General features: G+C 32.2%; 1 protein-coding gene across 3 annotated transcripts in view; it reads left to right on the plus strand.

Moving 5' to 3' along the window:
- The first annotated feature begins 5199 nt into the window (after positions 1-5199).
- LOC105322944 (sodium- and chloride-dependent betaine transporter) overlaps positions 5200-18563 on the plus strand; it is a 37662-nt gene continuing 24298 nt past the window's right edge. Inside the window, exons 1-3 of one of the 3 annotated variants that reach the window (XM_066079654.1) lie at positions 5200-5361; positions 14998-15205; positions 15364-15495. In XM_066079654.1, coding sequence (XP_065935726.1) covers positions 15007-15205; positions 15364-15495 — 331 coding nt within the window. In that variant the 5' untranslated portion in view covers positions 5200-5361; positions 14998-15006. Of the gene's footprint in view, positions 5362-13264; positions 13533-13648; positions 14242-14997; positions 15206-15363; positions 15496-18563 lie in introns of those variants that run through there. The other 2 variants (XM_034480132.2, XM_034480133.2) reach the window with 2 other exon arrangements.

Below are 18563 nucleotides of genomic sequence, written 5' to 3' on the forward strand. Positions count from 1 at the left end.
GGTGTTCAGGTTTTTTTTTATTTTACTTTGAATTTATTTTATAAGTTTGCATGATTGTAATGATTATGAAAATACCCGGCCTTGAAATAGAGCCAGCATTGTGTGGGCCTAATTGCTATGGCAAAATGGTCAAACTTGTACTCTTATAAGTCAATATACCTTTTCAAAAATATTCAAATTGGGATTGTTTTGTTTCTGTTCTTCAAGAAAATTGATCTAATAACATTTTTCGATTACTATTTAAAAAATCTATCTCAAATAAATTTAATGTAATAAAATTATTAACATGTAGTGATTTCAAAGCCTTCTATTAAAAACCTTGCTTTAGGGTCCAAAAATCAACAAGATCCTCTGAATCTGGAGGCTTCCAAGCACAGGAGCGTTGATCTCAATCATGAACCAAATGTTCAACAATATCTTGATATATCTTTCAATTAAATGTACATGAATACTCTTCAAGATACTTCAATAAATAATTCAGTTCCTTTCAAAAACAGTGCAAAAATTGCTGGGAAAGTACCGGTAACTATGTTTCAAGTAAAAAATATTTTAGAATGAGATTCTGGAATTTGAATGAATAACAAATGTTTTCAAATTTTTAACGTATATAAACTTACCAAGATATTATGATGATCAAGGAAATGAATTCGAGATGTACATGTTTCTGTATGTAATTATAATATTACACCTGCCTTATACATCTTATACGGTTGCAGGTGTTGACGGAAGCAGGTATGCAAGTATTTTTTTCACTTGGCCCGGTCTGGGGGTGCGATCATTACAATGTCCAATTACAAAAAATTAAACAACCAGTCTATGATGTGAGTTAGCAACGTACTTAGTAATTAAGAGCATTAAAAATATCGCAAATCATGAAGAAAACACTACTTGAAAATAAGAGAGTACAAAAATGCCTGTTTAAATAGAACATTTCATTTTCTTTCATGAATGATGATATTTTCATTGAGAAATATTGTAAAAATCAATGAAATTGTTATGTGAGGTTTACAATAAGCTGTCTTTCGTGTCATTTAGGGATGCGTGGATGGGTACTTTAGCCGACGGGCTGACGAGTTTCTACGCTGGATTTGTTGTTTTTTTCCATTGTGGGATTTATGGCTAAAGATGTAGGCCTTACAATGGAAGAAATTTCTATATCAGCAACTAGTAATAATATGACATTATGCATACTGCAGTAGAGTCTTTATTACGTGAACAATATCTTCATAGAAAGAAATTTCAGTTTTACAAGTACATGTATATGGAATTTTGCTATACGTCCTTTGGTGTTTTGGAAATTATAATCTTTTTTTAATGAATCTGAAATAAGCTGCAAGTAATGACGAGCAACGATCTGATTTTAAAGAAGACTGACATAGTGTAAAGAAAAGTGAACTCGTGTTTAATTTAACCTTTTGTACATGAACTGATAAAAAATAATAATTCATAGATGTTGATGGATGCTTTTTTCATAAATATGAATGAAATATCTTTATGCCAAAAGCGGATATACAAGAAAGGTGAATGTTTCTGTATTTAAAAATTTATCACCAATGACCTCAGATATTGACGGTTTTTAACACCTTGAAAGAGTTGAACACCCGTTGAATTTTCAACATCATTAAATATTAGGTATATGCCTATTTTTTTCTATGTATCTCACTGATAAATCGATGAAGAATTATCAATTTAGCTTACTTGATTAAATATACTTACTTGCAGGTAGTCTGTAACTGAAATTTCATGTGTGTATATTTACATTCAGTGTATATTTCCCCCTTATGTTCGCGAAAATACGTTATTCAATTTGTCTACACCGCTTGGTGTGTTACAGGACTGACGACATCCAAAAATAAGCATTCAATGCTTAAATATAAGTTGGGTAGCGTACTTATAAATCTTTGCAGATGCAGATAAACTCCAAAATAGTTACATTACAAAACTTCAAACATTTCAAAAACGTTATATCTATGACAGGACCGGAGCTGGTGTTTGTGGCGTACCCGAAGGCGCTGACCAAACTCCCGATGCCCCACCTGTGGGGAGTGCTGTTTTTCTTGATGTTAATAACGGTTGGTGTGGACAGTCAGGTACAGTAAACTATTCAGTTATAGCTTTCAGGTTTGAACTTGGTACATGACAAATGTATACATTGCATCTACCTTCTTTTCTACGTGCTGAATATATTTCATAGTGCAGGGGTCCTGAACGCAGAACGTGTAAATTAAGACATATACTAAGCCTAAACTTTGTGATGCATGAGGTTTTTATTACATTGAAACTTTGGTTTAAAATTCTAATATATGTATCGTGTTCCTGAATGATCAGGTTGGTTTACAAAGATGAAATTCTTTCCAAATCCCCTATATTTTAGTCATGCGACAGCAAATGGATATTAATAGGAAATTTAAAGTTTTCGATATTAAAACAGCAATTTTAGAAATCAGTGACCTTATCGCATTTTAAGCCCCGTTCGTCTTTATCCAAAGATTTCTTTTGATATTGATTTTCATTTTAGTTTCCCTATAAAACTCAAAGGGTCATTGGTTCAGCTGTTCAAGACATGTTAATATCAGCAGGTTTTCGGATTAGTTTTATACAATTATATTTAAGTTTATTTACTACAATATGCTATTGCCTGTTTCAGAGTGCCACTTTTTGGTTTTACTTATTTAAATAGCTATTATTATCCAGACCTCTTGGGAGATTGTTCTGTACAATTCTAAATTAAAGTTTTGGGCACTTCTTTTTTAATATCAAGTGGTTATGGAAAAAAGAAGAGAATGAAAAGCAAAACTGTCCTGGAAAATCCTGCTTATACTAGTAAAGCTGGTCAAAATACACATACAGGCAATCACACTAACTTAAACAAAAGGCTCTTACAGATCCCTGTTGAATTTTTAAATTTAAACTTTTAATGATTTTGTTGCTTTTCTCTTTTAGTTTGGGAATGTAGAGACAGTTTCTAGTGGTGTGTTTGACATATTTCCAAAGCAAATGAATTCGCTCAGAATTCTCTTAACGGCATTTTTGTGTACCTTTACCTTTGTGTTGGGAATTCCTTTTACAACAAACGTAGGCTAATTATTTTTTCACTTAAAGAATGCTAAATTCTCCTCTAAAATCATTTTACACAATATTTCTTGCTTTATGATGTAACAAATGTTTTGAAATTTCTTCTTCTAATCGTGCTTTTTAAGACAAAACATGGACCAATTGTGTTTGATTAAAAGCGGTTTTGTTTCTTCCAGGGCGGAATGAGACAGTGATATTTACTGTAAATAAAGTTACTGTGAAAATCATGTATTTACATTAAACACTTGTACCTTGCCTTTGACAGGCACGTAGCATCAGGGGGGGGGCCTGCCCCCCCCCCCCCCCCCCACTTTTTCTCGCAGCAACAAATTTTTTAAAATTTACATATAAGAAAATGAATTGTAATGGAGTTGGCCCCCGCACTTTTTTGGAAGTTAGTAAAAAATTGATATGAAAATAAGGAAATGAGTAGTCAAATTGAAGTTACCCCCCCCCCCCCCCCCACGGATTAGGAATTTTATGATTTGGTGGAAAAAAATTTTGGTAGGGAAAATTTTTTTTGGAAGCATAGTTGAGTCTACCCCCCCCCCCCCCCCCCCCCCCACGGATTAGGATTTTGAAGATTTTTGGAAACTTTAAATTTACCTTTTTTTTCTGCTTGTCAAGATTTTTTGGATGGGTCTGGACCCCCCCTCCCACTTTCAAAAACGATGCTACGTGCCTGTTTGAATCCTTAATGTTCTTGTTATTTGCGATAGGTAGTAAAGGAATATGACTTTAGTGATACTTATACAATTTTTGAACTCAAAAACAAATTGATTAAGGTATAAAAGGATGACATTGATTATTTTATTAAAATCTTTATTAACAAATATATACAATCTTTTTATATCTGTATTAAATGAAGTATTTTTTAAGACGCAGAGCGTTTTAATCGGAATATACAGATGATGATTGGAAAATCAATCCCCTTCATCATTAGAATCAGCTGGTGCTTAGGTACTCCATTTGTCATGTTGGTAAGAACTTATATTAAACATGTATATTATTCAACAAACTGTTTTTTAAAAATCTAGTAAATCATGGAAATCCACGGTTAAGAAATTTATGAAACCTGTCAATTATTGGTCAAAGAGACATTTATGAACTTTTTCCATCTTATATTACGACGTTAACAAATGATTTCACAAAATGTTTATGCTGGAATAAATAGTTTCACACACGAGAGTAACTGCACTATTTAATTTTTTTTTTTTGCTATAACCAGTTTTATTTACGCAAAATCATAAGATATGTCGTGTTTTAGTTCTAATTGAAATGTTTTTATTGGATATAAAATTGTGTATTTATTCTTGAGTTGTTGAAAAATTTTGAAGAAAAAAAATTGCCATTGTTTTAATACATCTTCACAAAACTTCACAATATTTTTTTTTATCCTGTAGGCCCTCTTTTTGGCAACATGTGCCGCGTACAGTCCTCCTTACTCGGCTAACTATACGTATCCTGACTTCGCCATCGCCATTGGCCAGTTTTTCGCCATACTACCAATGTTACCGGTTCCTATTGTGATAATGCAGGTAAGGCACTGAAGGCGTCATTGTTTCATATGATATAGTTTTCCGTTTTTGTACGTTATTAGTGTGTAAGAAGGTCGTCTGCTCAATCCTCAGCCCGACTTTTCTTTCTGTCACAGGGGATTCGTAGGAAACTCACTCCAAATCTCACAGACAGTCACTAATTGTAGAACAACCTCATAAACTTTTCCTTTCTGCTGTATAATTTATCTATTTTCATTCCACTAATGAGAAAGTTAAACCCTTTAGATTTTGTTGGTACAAAATGAAGGTATATAAGAATATTACGCTGTTTATGTGTTAAGCTTATATGATTAAATGAATCATGATACCGTGTAATGTATGCCGCGATTGGTAACATTTCTGTCGTAAACGCATACAGGAGCCAATAGCTGAACTTATTTAAGGGCAACAATCTAAAAATAATACAAATAAAACATGCATTGTTTTGACTGAGTTCAAATCATTGTTGTTTGACAAGAATGTTTTTTTTCCTTGAAAGATAAGTATTTTCTTGAATGAAGACTAGTATTGATACATGTAAAAATGACAATGTTTTAACAATGGTATTTTTATTTAAAATTAAAGTATTTCCTAATTTGTAGAGGATTAAAACCCTTGCTCGTCCGGATTCAAGCTGGGGACCTAATAGCAAACGTCATCGACAAACGTACAAAGTGTATGAATACAGGAAAGGCTTGGTGGACAGAATTCGGGTCAATTTGCTGGGAGACCGTCACTGCCAAGGAAGGTGATAATCTAGATCTTTTGGTTGGCCGTAGATATGTGTACGCTTGATTGTCATTTGTTTTTTCAATAGAATGTGAAAAATGGGGGAAAATGTTGATTTTTGTTTTCAAAAATGATATACATGTACTTAAATATTTTTTATTAATTTGAAAAGGTTGTTTTGTTGACAAATGACCAGCATTTGAAGTATTTTCATATTTTTGGAATGTGTTTTGAAGTTGTTCGTAATCAAAATGTTGCCTGAATAATTTCACGAAATCTCGAGTTTATGAATTTTATAATATTTCTCGTTCATTTAGTCATTTTTGGAGTTTAAATTTTTCAATTGCGCCTGAAAGGTATCTACAGAACAAATTAATGGAAAGAGTTAAATGAATAAAGAACTATATATGATATGAGTTTAATTTGGCCCCCATAATTTGCCATTTTTTTAAGTGTTTCTGGTACAATAAAATGTTATATAATATTTTAGAGGCGTTGATGTAAAATATATTTTCCACCTATATATTTGATTTATTCACACTCACTAGCAGTATATGACGTCAGAAGTGACGCTACATGTATTTCTATAATTCAACCAAATTCAGTCAAAAATTAACATTTTTCTTATCTTTTTATGAATGGAAAATATAGAGCGCATGCTTGAACAAGGAAATTTTTTTTGGTCACTTATTAGCTTTGGCTAGATACATCTCTGATTATAAAAATATTTTGTTTGTTTAAGCATGCGATCTATGTTTTCTGAAAGAAAAACTGCTTGAAAACAAGCTGTTTTGTGCTAAAATGCAAAAATGGCAAGAAAAGGTTGTGTTTACGATGTCATTATTTCTAAATTGTGGACAAATGAATCAAAATGAACATTATGTAAAAACATCACATATATATCTGAATAAAGAAAACAAAGAATTACGGTAAAATGATGATGTTCATTCTAGGGGGCCATTTTAGGCCCATAACATATATAGTCCTTTTCAATAATCTAAATACAAACGTTAAAAGTTTTTATTTGTCCGTAAAATAAGCATAAAATCTTGTAATACCGGTATTAGATACTGATTTTTATTTCAAAAATCCGGTTTGGGTGATTTTGAATGTAACATACAAGAATTTTTATTTTACTACTAAAGGTGATTCCAGTGGCTTTCATGTTCGGTTCTTTTTTAAAAAGCGATAAATGTCCGGTTAAAGTTTTGTCACACATTGATATCAATACTGATCAGACAAATGTTAGGATAAGCCATGTTGTTTTGTTGCATACAATATCATTAAGCTCTTCATTTCAATTTCTCATTGCATACAAATCTCATAGCCCTGAAATCGCATAACATAGCGTAGCATAAAATAGTAAAAGGATATGCAGGAAATGACTGTACATAAAAGCCGATATTGGTCTCTGTTTTGTGAAATCATATTTCAAAAAAAGTTCTTTGCCTATCCATCATATAAAATATATGTGTGTCGAGGAACATTGAATCGAAGAGGGCCCAACGGCATTCACAACTTCTCGGGAAAAAACCCGAGAAGTTATTGGGCCCAACGGTCGCGACCAATTTTAGACTTATATTTAAATCTCCTTAGAAGAAGAGCTCTATTTAAAGATATTGAAAACTGGTTTATTTTAAAGCTAAAATTCGAGTTTAAGGCAGATCTGATGACTTCTGTGTGGAACGCCATAGCTGCCTTATGTGGTCATTCCATGAGAAGATGGTGTTTAATTATATCATGCTGTGGTTATTTCATGTGAAGATGGTGCTTTATTATAAGAAGATGGTGCTTTATTATATGAAGATGGTGCTTTATTATATGATGGTGGTGCTTTATTATATGAAGAAAGTGCTTTTTTTTTATGATGATGGTGCTTTATTATATGATGATGGTGCTTTATTATATGATGATGGTGCTTTATTATATGATGATGGTGCTTTTGTATATGATGGTTCTTAATTATGAAGGTGTTTTATCATATGATGGTGCTTTTTATGTAATGGTGCTTTTTAAATATGAAGCTTAAGGTGCTTTTTTATGTGAAGGTGCTTTTTATATGAAGGTGATTTATTGTTTTTTGATGTGATGGTGGTCACTCGGAGCTTCTCCTATTTTTGAAAACTGAGTTGAATATATATTATCTAGAAATTTTGACCTCAACAAAACGTATCATTTGCAACTATAAAATGGCTGCATCGACAAAAAAGAAGAAAAAAATGTTACAATATTTTGTCAGAAATTCTTGGCATTTTACCTTTCCCTTTACCACCCATATAAGGGCATCTCTTTGAGCTGTATTATAGTTTAGTTAACTTCCCCCTGGCTTTCCCATGCTTTGTTTCAAGTCGAATCCTATCACCTAGGGCATCAAACTACTACCGAAATATAGCCTGCCGATATCGACTTTCAGATAGTCTGCAACAAGCCATAAAGACAAAGATAAAGTAAACCAATCGCCTCAGTCAAAAATGGAAATTGTATCAGCCTAGGGTATATGCGCACAATGTTACATTTTCTTGGGTTTGATGCATTTCAAATAAATTTGAAATTGAAAGTTTTCATTTTTTATATAAAAAAGATATGCAATGTTTCTATTTTTAAAAACTTTTATGGTGTTGTTATTGATGGGAAAGATAATCATTCTTTATACATGTACGACTTGATAACGTTCCGAAATGTCTATAGTCTAATTTTCTAAGGAAAAATCTTTGCTTTATACAGTTTAAAAAAAGATGTTTCAAAAAATTAAACAATGAATATGGAAAAATAAAAGAAAATCGAATTAATAAAATCTAGATAATGTGTTTATAGTTTAGCTTAATCGTAAGTAAGAATTTAAAAATTGAAATCATCACAAGTGCATATACAACTTACAAAAAATAATCAATATTACGGATATGTCGAGTAAATAATCTAATCCATATTTTGAAATGTATTTCTAGTAAGAGTAATTACGTAATATTTTTTTCATGTAAAGATACACGTTAATGTACATGAGTGATTTGTAAAGTTGACCGACCATACCTGACTGACTTCCAGTCAAAACAGTATAATATGGTTGATTTCCCGTTGCGAACACTGTGCCACTTTTTTAATTGTCAAATACATGACGTGAAATGTCTGGAGAAATTTAATTTGAATTAGTAAACTGCCATTGTCATCCAAGTTTTTATGCTGCAACAAGAAATAGAGAGAACTAATGAAAATGACAGGCAAACATTATGTTTTGCATAAATTTACTATGTATTTTGTGAAAAGGTAAAACTCATTTAAGTATATTCTTGTCACTAACAGAGATGCATGGTTCTGTACCTTGATCGACGGGCTGACGAATTTCTACTCTGGATTTATGGCGAAAGATATAGGCCTTACAATGGAAGAAATTTTTATATCGGCGTCTGGTGTGTATAAAAAATATGAGTGCAGTGAGTCCTTAAATTAAAAAAAACCCATATATTTTGCTAATGTTGATGTTTACCGTAATAGTATTAAACATTATTTAACCCCCCCCCCAAAAAAAAAACCCGACTCTAAACTGAATATGTTGTTATTTGTCGGTACTTTTGATTTTTAATGAATATTAAGTGACAGATATTAAACAAATCAAAAAATAATTATGTAATTTGTTTCAAAATGTGTACTCCCTTGCATCATACGAGGGACAACTTTGCATATTCAGTACAAGCGAGGAAGTCTTTTGATTTACAGAACGTCTGAAATAAATCATTTTTCTTATATCAAGACCGGGTCTAGTTTTTGTGGCTTATCCGGAAGCACTGACAAAATTACCGATGCCCCACTTGTGGGGAATGCTGTTTTTCTTCATGTTAATCACTATTGGTTTGGACAGTCAGCTAAAATTAATCTTATAAGCTGAGCAACTCTAGATAATATGACATTGATTTGCCCTTTCTTTCCTTTTTCTTGTTTAATGACTGTCATTGATAGTATAGTATAGGTACATGGTTGTATTTAAACTTAACCGGAAGCATCCAGTCAAACTCTTAACAGTAATTGACTCCCAAAACCTACAGTTAACAACATCCGAAATATTTTTCGGTCTAAAAATATCCAATATGGCACTGCAACAAATATGTGAAGCAAATAATATACGATGTCCTTTTATTGATTAAAAAAATGCATTTAATCTCAGATATCGTTTTAATTTTCTTTAGTTTGGATATTTAGAGACTGTCTCTAGTGGCCTTGCTGACAGATTTCCAAAGCAACTGAATTCACACAAAGTTCTGACCACGGCATTTGTGTATGTCTCTCTGTTTCTAATGACAATTCCTTTCACAACAAATGTAATTTGTGGTTTAATTATATTGATATAAATAGTAAGTAACCAAGCATTAAAAAAAACTTCATTTTGGTTCTGAATGAACGCTGTTCTTAATTTGTCTTTTGTAGTGTTTAATTTTGTTATAACTTTTAACTCAATTTGTTTTAGAGAAGTGAAACTCAAATACCTCTATTCAGGGAGGAATTTACATTTTTCAGCTAGTAGATTGGTAAGCTTCTACTTTTTGCATCATATTTGGGTCCCTCTTGGAGAGTATTGTTATGTCCTGTGTCTATGGTAAGGTGAAAATATTTTTGTTCAACTTTTAAATTTTAAAATCGTAATCTGTGAGCAAATGTAATAAATATCTTACTTCGATGAACCATAGGGGCTGTGTAACGTTGGCGACATTGTTGAGAAAATACATAATTTTCTACAGTGTTCGCAATTGTTTTATCCCGTATGACTCATAAGAGCTTTAGGCTCATTTTTATCTACAGCTAAGATGACTGCACTTTGTTTGTTGATGTAATCAGGAAAAATTTGAAACGACTTTGTAATTAATTGGCATCTGGGTATCTCATTTTGAATCCACACCAGAGAAGAACACGCTTCCTCTTTTTGTTTCCAACTTTTCGGATTGTTGGCCATGTTAATGTTTATTCATGAATTCGAAAATCTTTGTTGATTATTATGATTGTCTCATTTATTTTGAATTAAAGTTTAGCTCACATCATTTTAAAGGTTATAATTTTTTTTAGTTTATTCATCAGTTCTTTTCACGGTCAGCATTTTATTACGCTTTCTTTGTCATTAAAAATTCATGGCTAATTAAAGTTCCCTGGTAGTCTGGGCAAGAAATGAATGCTGTAGCACAATCGCTGAAAGGTTTGAAACGACCTTGTCATTTATTGATTTCGGGATATCTTATTAAAAATACAAAACAGAGAAGAACGCGTTTCGTCTTGATGTTTCACGCTTTTCGGATGGTTAGCCATGTTTATATTTATTCTTAATTTTTAAACGTTTCGTAGATCTATCTGATAACCTCTTATATGTTAAATTTTTTCGCATTCTGTTCTTTTATACTCAGCTTTTAAGAAACTGAACTGTTTGCAAAATAAATCCCATTCAAATTTTGCATGCAATCAATTAACAAAAAATTACTACATTTTTGCATAACTATACAAATTACAACAACGATTGCAATTAACATACACACACTTTTATTTTCACCAGTTAACTTTCTTAGTAATAATTTTGTTCTGGCAATCTTTATTATATTTGTTTTACGGTAACTGACTTACTATCAGTATTACTGTTTTGGTTTTGTTTTAGTTGTTTTGGCTGGCTAATGATGACGATTTCTTTCATTGTGACATGTGTACTCTTATTCTGCGATTTCTTGGGTTATTCATTATTTTGTCTATGCATTTTCCCCAAGGATTCGATGAATGATTGCATTTTGATGCTCGGTTTCAGGTGCATTTTTACAGCTTACAGGTAAAAGTCCTGTGATAGTGTGGTCCACATGTCTTCTTTTTAAAGGTATTTTGTTTTAGTTTGTCAATTAGTGCTATCCACGGTCAGCATTCCAATATACTCGCTATTTAATTGAAAATCCTTGGCTAGCTACTGTTACCTTCCATTTAGAACAAGCAGTGCAGGTTGTATCATAAATATATTTCACCTTTTAGGGTTCGGTTATCTCATTATAAATACATGCAAATACGAAAACACTTGGTCTTGATGGGTTTCTTCGCTTTTCGGATGGTTGGCCATGTTAATGTTTATCCCATCGTGTCTTTATTGATGATTCATATCATAATCTTGTGCGTATTTATGTTGAATTAACTACATTATTTTAAAGATTTCGAATTTTGAATAGACATGTTAACGTTATAAGTAAATTCGCATTCTTTTCATGTATACTCATGGTTTGGGAAATATGCAAACCCAAATAAACTCTCCTTTAAATGTTACATGCAATCAATCCACAAAATATAACTGCACTTTTGCATAATCATACAAAATGTACATATGTTGGTTGAATAAAAATGTTAATATGAAATCCATGATAAGTGTATGAAATATATTGATTTAAGCAGATCGAGACTTACATGTAACATATAAAGTTTGGTTGAATTGCACATTCAAAATTCTTATCTATTTAAATGTCTTTTTTAATTCGTTTACAACACAACATCAATGGTTTCGGAACTATTTAATGGATATTAATTTAACAGGTGGTGTAAAGTCTCAACCGGGACTCGAACCGAGGGCCTCTGGCGTGCCGTGCGGTCTAACCACTGAGTTATTGAGACCCGATATATTGACTGACAGTCACACACCTGTGAACTCGGTGACATACTCCCCCTCTTGGTAGAAATTCGTCCTCGAATTTACGAGCAGAATTCTACGAGTTAATGAAATGTTTTGAAACATGTTCCTAGGGAGTGAACGTGGGATTTTATACGTTGGGCGCCAAATGTAACAGGTGGTGGAAAGTCAAGTCTCAACCGGGACGCGAACCCAGGGCCAGCGCAAGAACCACTGAGCTATTGAGACCCGATATTTTGACTAACAGTCACATACACACACACCTGTTAACTCGGTGACATTAAGAAAACTGTATATTGCTCTCTGTCGGACACCCGCTACCGCTTACCGTAAATTGTAGTTGCCCTTGTTATAGAATGTGGTTGCATATTTTCCGACCTAAAAGCGTTTTATTTTGGAAAATGATACTTCGTATACTTGATTTTATTCGTTCTTAATTTAATGAAGACAGGCAATGAATGTATATATGCTTAAAATTTTAGTAGTTTAATGTCTTTTGTTGAGTTAGATATGACTTAATGCTATTGATGTCAACGGCGAATACAGAGTTAAGAGTCCAAAGTAAGATGAAAAATTATAACCCATGTTGCAACAATAGACCATTGAATTAAGACCTTATCACTTTTTGTTAACAATTCGTATTAGCTGTAGAAGAACTATACAGCAATCAAGCTATGAGACCATATAAAGTACAAGGGTTCAGAAAGAGAAAAAGTGACTGTCTTTACATTTTTTCAAAACAAAGGACTATATTTGGTATGGTTTAATAACTGCCCCTAATTTTAACCAACTTTTAAACAGCGTATAAAAGTCAAATTTTCATAAATCACTGTACAGAAGATGCCTTTTACTTTAACCTTGATTTTTATCATCATTGCTCATTCACTGTTTGTGTATGACGTCGCCTAAATGACCTAATTCCTGCATTTGCAAACAAATGAAAATATTGTCATTTTTTCTTTATATTTTGCATTTTAAAGCATAGAGCACTGGTCTGCTCAAGAACGATTTTAACGTATGTTTTTCTTCAAATGTATAATTATACACATCATGCTAAAAAATGGTACTTGAGCGAGCCCGCGCTCGGTGTTTACCAGTCGAAAAGCCATCATGCAGAAAACCCCATATATTGCTTCAATCATCAATTTATTAAGACAATCTTCATGACGTGATTACTACATTATGACGTCACTGTGGTGATAACCTTTTACACGCTTTTTTTCAATATGAATTCAACTATCAACCACCTTTTTTGAAAGCTCTTTATAAAACTTTAATTTTGGGGCGAAAATGCATAATACCGCAAATAGTCTTTTATGTTAGTTTTAAAATGGCTATTAGGTTTTTATTGCTTGAAACACAAAAACAAAATGTAGTGAAATAAATTCGTATAAGATACTTGTACAAACCAAAAATCAAATCGGTTTAAATAACTTTTTAATATACCTATAAACCTGTGGTAGCTTTTACAAATCGTTCCTCTCTATGTATTTAAACAACAAATCGTTCTTTAGTGTCATTCTAGCGTCGGAGTCTCCATCTGAACACAGTCTAAGTTTTTGGTAAGTTTGTAAAAGTTATAATGCATTATTTTTTAAATTAAGAACATCGAATGTGGAAACAATTGTGTCGTGAAGAAAACTTGTTTTCAAATTAACTAAAATTATATTTTTGAATCTTTTGATTTACCATTAATAACATGTAAGTAAAAGCTATCAAATTCTTCTTTTTGGCCAATGGCGTTTCTTATCAAATGTAGTCATGGACTCATTGACAATTAAAAAGTGTTAATTAGTAAAAGTTAATTGTTAAAATTATCAAATAAATATTTGGATATTCATGTCAAAGCAAAAATAAGAAGGCAGGCTAATATTCAGTTTTTGAAATACATTTAAAAAATAGAAAAAAATAAACAGACGAAAATTTAAATACTTAGTAGACGTTATTTTGTGTTTTTAATCTATGATGTTTTATCGTTAAAACGATAAAAATATATATTTATGTCCCACGGACCCGGTTTTACGATAGAATGCGTCTGTGTATTGTCTCTGTAGCAAAGGAAATACGTGTACGTTGTTGGAAAAGGTGTCGAATTTTTACATTGTATGGATTAAATTTTTAGATGAAAGGTATTTACAGTCAGTCTCAAAATGTTTTATTATAATTAATTTGACTGTTATTTTCAATGCAACTTCATTAATTTTCTCCAAAATCGTTTCGTCAATTTTCTGTTACATTACGGTAATATGGGAGGCGTTAGAACTGTCCATGGTGAGGGCCTTTCCTAAGACACAGTTAGATTTATTAGATCTATTCTAACAAAAGAAAGTGTAGTGAAATTAATAGCATTGCTTTGTTATGTAAATGTCAACTATACGGCGTGTCCATGTATCTATTTCGTAAATGTCAACCCGTGCACGCACGGGTCAAAGTCTAGTATGTATTTAGATACCAAGTCTGCATTACGTAATTTACATACTGCTTTAACAATTAAACAGAAAAAAACTAATATGTGCACGCCTCAACTATTTGCCTTGCTTTCTATAATGTAATTGCATTGATATTTATCTATTGCTATTTTTAAAAAATCATTTTGGATGTTTGAACTGATAAAAGTGATGGGTAGTGATGGGATTGTTTTCACCTGTACTAGCCAACATCTGTTCGACGTATTCAAAATGCTTTGTCCTCTTAGTTGTATCAACTATTGTAGTTTCAATGAAATCCACGACATCGATTCCCATAAATATGGATGAAGCAAGTTGAAAAAGCCCGCATTGTGTGAACCATATGCACCTGTTTCTAAAAGAAATGTAAAAGTCTTTGGGTTATCCGAGATTCCATTGACTCTATTCCCCCGATTTTACATTAGAACATGAATTTATTGTGGGCGCCAAAAAAACTTACCATGTGATAATACCTTTTGGGCAATTCGGATTTAATCACATTTTGTAAGCAAGAATCGCGACGTACGTGCATCACAGATATTTCTTTCTTTGTTTCTCTCTTTTATTGCTTTGTATTCAGATATAGATCATGTCAAAGGAAACAAATGTTGACACAGGTGTCCAGGAAAACGAACCAGCGTTGCTAGATTCTGAATCCAATTCATCAGAACTGCCGGAAAGAGCACTATGGAGTCGGAAAATTGAGTACCTTCTGTCTCTCTTTGGCTACAGTGTTGGACTCGGCAATATCTGGAGGTTCCCCTACCTTTGCATGAGAAATGGGGGAGGTAATCTTTGGGAAAAAAAACTTTACGAACTTAAGTTTAACTTGTGATCACTTGATTTGTTTTGATCAAATAAGATTTACGTTCAGATACAACACAATTACAACACAGATTAGATTAAAAAAAAATATTACGAAGATTTAAGTATATTGTTATTTCAGGTGCATTTCTCATCCCTTTTTTCATCTGTCTGATCTTTTGCGCAGTCCCTCTGTATCTTCTGGAGGTATCCCTGGGACAGTTTACAGGAAAGAGTCCAGTGATAGTGTGGTCCATATGTCCTCTTTTTAAAGGTAATATTTTTACAGTTTCTCCATCACTGCTATTCACGGTCAGCATTTCATTATGCTTTCTACGTCATTGGAAATCAACGGTTGGTTGCTGTTACCTTCACTTCAGAGCGAGCGGTGTGGGTTGTAGCATGAATATAAACACTGAAAATCTTTGACACAATTTCATTGAGGTCGAAGTCTTTCATTTTTAATTCAAACCTGAGAAGAAGGCGCTTCGTCTTGATGTTTCAAGCTTTTCGGGTGGTTAGCCATGTTAATGTTTACATCTATTCTTGAAAATCTTTGATGATTTATATCATAACCTCATGCTAATGTTGAACTTCATTTTAGCTAACATCTTTTTAAAAGTTTTAATTTTTTGAGTTTTTTCATCAGTTCTATTAACGGTCACAATTTCATAAAGCTTTTAAAAATCCATGGTCGATTATACTAACATGGAATCAGGACAAGATATGCATGTTCTAGCATGAACATTAACGCTGAAAAGCTTAAAAACGACCTTGCACTTTATTGAGGTCAGGGTGTCTCATTAAAAATACAAAGCATAGAAGAACACGCTTCATCTTGATGTTTCACGCTTTTCGGATGGTTGGCCATATTTAAGTTTATTTCATATTTTAAAAAGCTGTGTTGGTTAATATAATAACCATTTGTTAAAGGTATATGTGGCGTATTTGGAGTAATATTTATGACATGAGTTTAATAAAAAAAAAAAAAACCTTAATGCTTCTTTTAATTAGACATTAGCAAACTCTAGGCCCATAAAACATGTTCTCTCTGTAGTTATTTGTCGCTAAACTTTGCTACACGTCTGATGAATATTAATGTGATCCGCCATTTATGAGTGCGGGAAAACACGATGGAAGAACAATTTGTTTACAAATAAGAATCACGTTTTTCGTGTCTTAAATTAGAAAATTTTTATATCAGATGATACTCGAAGCATTATAATTCTGATACTCGTTCATGTATTACGATAAAAAAATTTATTGATGTGTGATAAAGACGAAACACAATTTTAGCATCATCGACACAATAAATGGAGTAAATATCCCCTCTCCCTGAGAGATGCATGTACTGTTGGTCTTTATTTAAAAATTCCTCTTAACAAGAATCCACTTGTGGTTTATAACTTTTAAAGTAAAGACACGGGACACATGGAGCATGAACATAACTTAGGAATTTCATAAGATAAGACTGGAATAGTGAAACGGATAAGTAATGAACTTAGGAAAAAGTTCTTTCCTAAGATATAACTTTTGCCATGTATCTTTAATACAGATTATAATTTAATGAATTTTGAATGGAATATGCATCATTCATAGATATAGCATATATTTAATCTTTCATTAATACCGTTCTGTTTTCATTTTTACATGACCTTGACATCTCTGCAAAAATTTTATTTAGCCCAGTATGCTTTGTAATATTTCTATAGTATTACATTAATTTCAGAACTTAAATTAGTTACAGATAAAAAAAAATCAATTTCATTTTAATTTGTCAAGTAAAATATGCTACAGGCCTACAGATGTTACATGTACAAATGTAATACCTTATTTTCGAGCAACATGTGCGTTCCCTGATCATCACTGTTTATGCCGCATTGAAGAGCTTCTCTTGCTGTATTAGTCTGTACGACCAAATTTCGAAAGATTTGTGAAAAAGATTTCCGGACCTCCCTCTTATTTCAACACGAAACAAGCAGGAAATCAAGTGGATTTGTAATTAAAGCACCGTATGAAATAAAGCATCAGTACAAATATATCAGTAGGCCGATGTATATGAATGTAATAAAGATGTTTGCATGATTAATTATGTTTATAAATGTATCTTTGTAAAAGGATTGATCAGCCCAGAAAAAATAGTTTTGTTTTCTTTTGTGATAAAAAGATTTTTTGGTTAATTTCTTTACTTAAAGATAGGATTTTCACACAAATTACGCTTTATAAGTCGATTTCATAAAAAAGATACAAGAAATAAATAAAATACGGTAAAAAAAAAAAGAAAAAAAAAAAAGATTTGAATAACCCCGCTTAAATGGGTCACGTGGCATCCATCTCGGTCTATCAACATCAATGGCGACGACGAGAGAGAGAGGTATACCGTTAAGTTTGACAGATTTGGCAATGAAAGAAAAAAGAGACAGATAGAAAAGGATAGGAACAAAGGGAAGATTGTCATCGGAGACCATGTAGATTGATGGAATGGGAATTCAAGCCGAATTAAACTTAAGTTTCCATCATGAAGTTGTAGGGGTTTTGCTAGTCAGGGGCCCGTTTCACAAAGATTACCTAACTTAAAGATGTTTCCTAAGATAGAACTTAAGATATGCCTAAGTTGTAACTTAGGAAGTTCCTAAGATTTGTCATAGATGTTTCACAAAACTTTGCGTAACAGTTGACTAAGTCTTATCTTAAGAAACATTGTAAGCCACTTTCATATATTATTAATTCTAAATTAATACCGATCGTGTAAATCCTTTTCAACATGACATGAATGTAAACTAAATATAATTGAATATAAAAACTCATTCCCTTATTCACCGAAACACTTCTTAAAAAAAAGTAAAATGTATAAATAGAGTGGAAATAGTGTAGTGTCTTTGTGCATGTTCTAAAATTGTGAATATTAGTTTACTTTCAAGTGCATACACGAGAAGATAATAATTACGTAATAAACCTGTATATTCTTTAAAAACGGTATGTTTGGAATTTGAGATAGTATATATTGATCGTAGTATCTTTCTTGTTTATTGCTACACAACTTTATAAACATATATTTCTTTATATTAAATATTATTTGGATATGACCGCATATATCAATTGATAACATTGGTTACTGGTAGAAATTTTGTTATTCTTTATAAATGATCGGCTGCATTTTATTGTCTAGTTTGGTTCATTATTTAACCCATGTAAACATATACAGATATGAGTAATCCTAAATTAAAAGGCTCGTTGAGATATCTAAATTTTATTATTTTACTATATCAAACAAAATACAGTAATCACATGTTGTGTCAAGTAGCATTTAAAATGGAGAGATGTGGAACTTTTAGACTAACT

The sequence above is a fragment of the Magallana gigas genome, chromosome 3 (assembly GCF_963853765.1).
Source record: "Magallana gigas chromosome 3, xbMagGiga1.1, whole genome shotgun sequence".
Taxonomy (NCBI): Eukaryota; Metazoa; Mollusca; class Bivalvia; order Ostreida; family Ostreidae; genus Magallana; species Magallana gigas.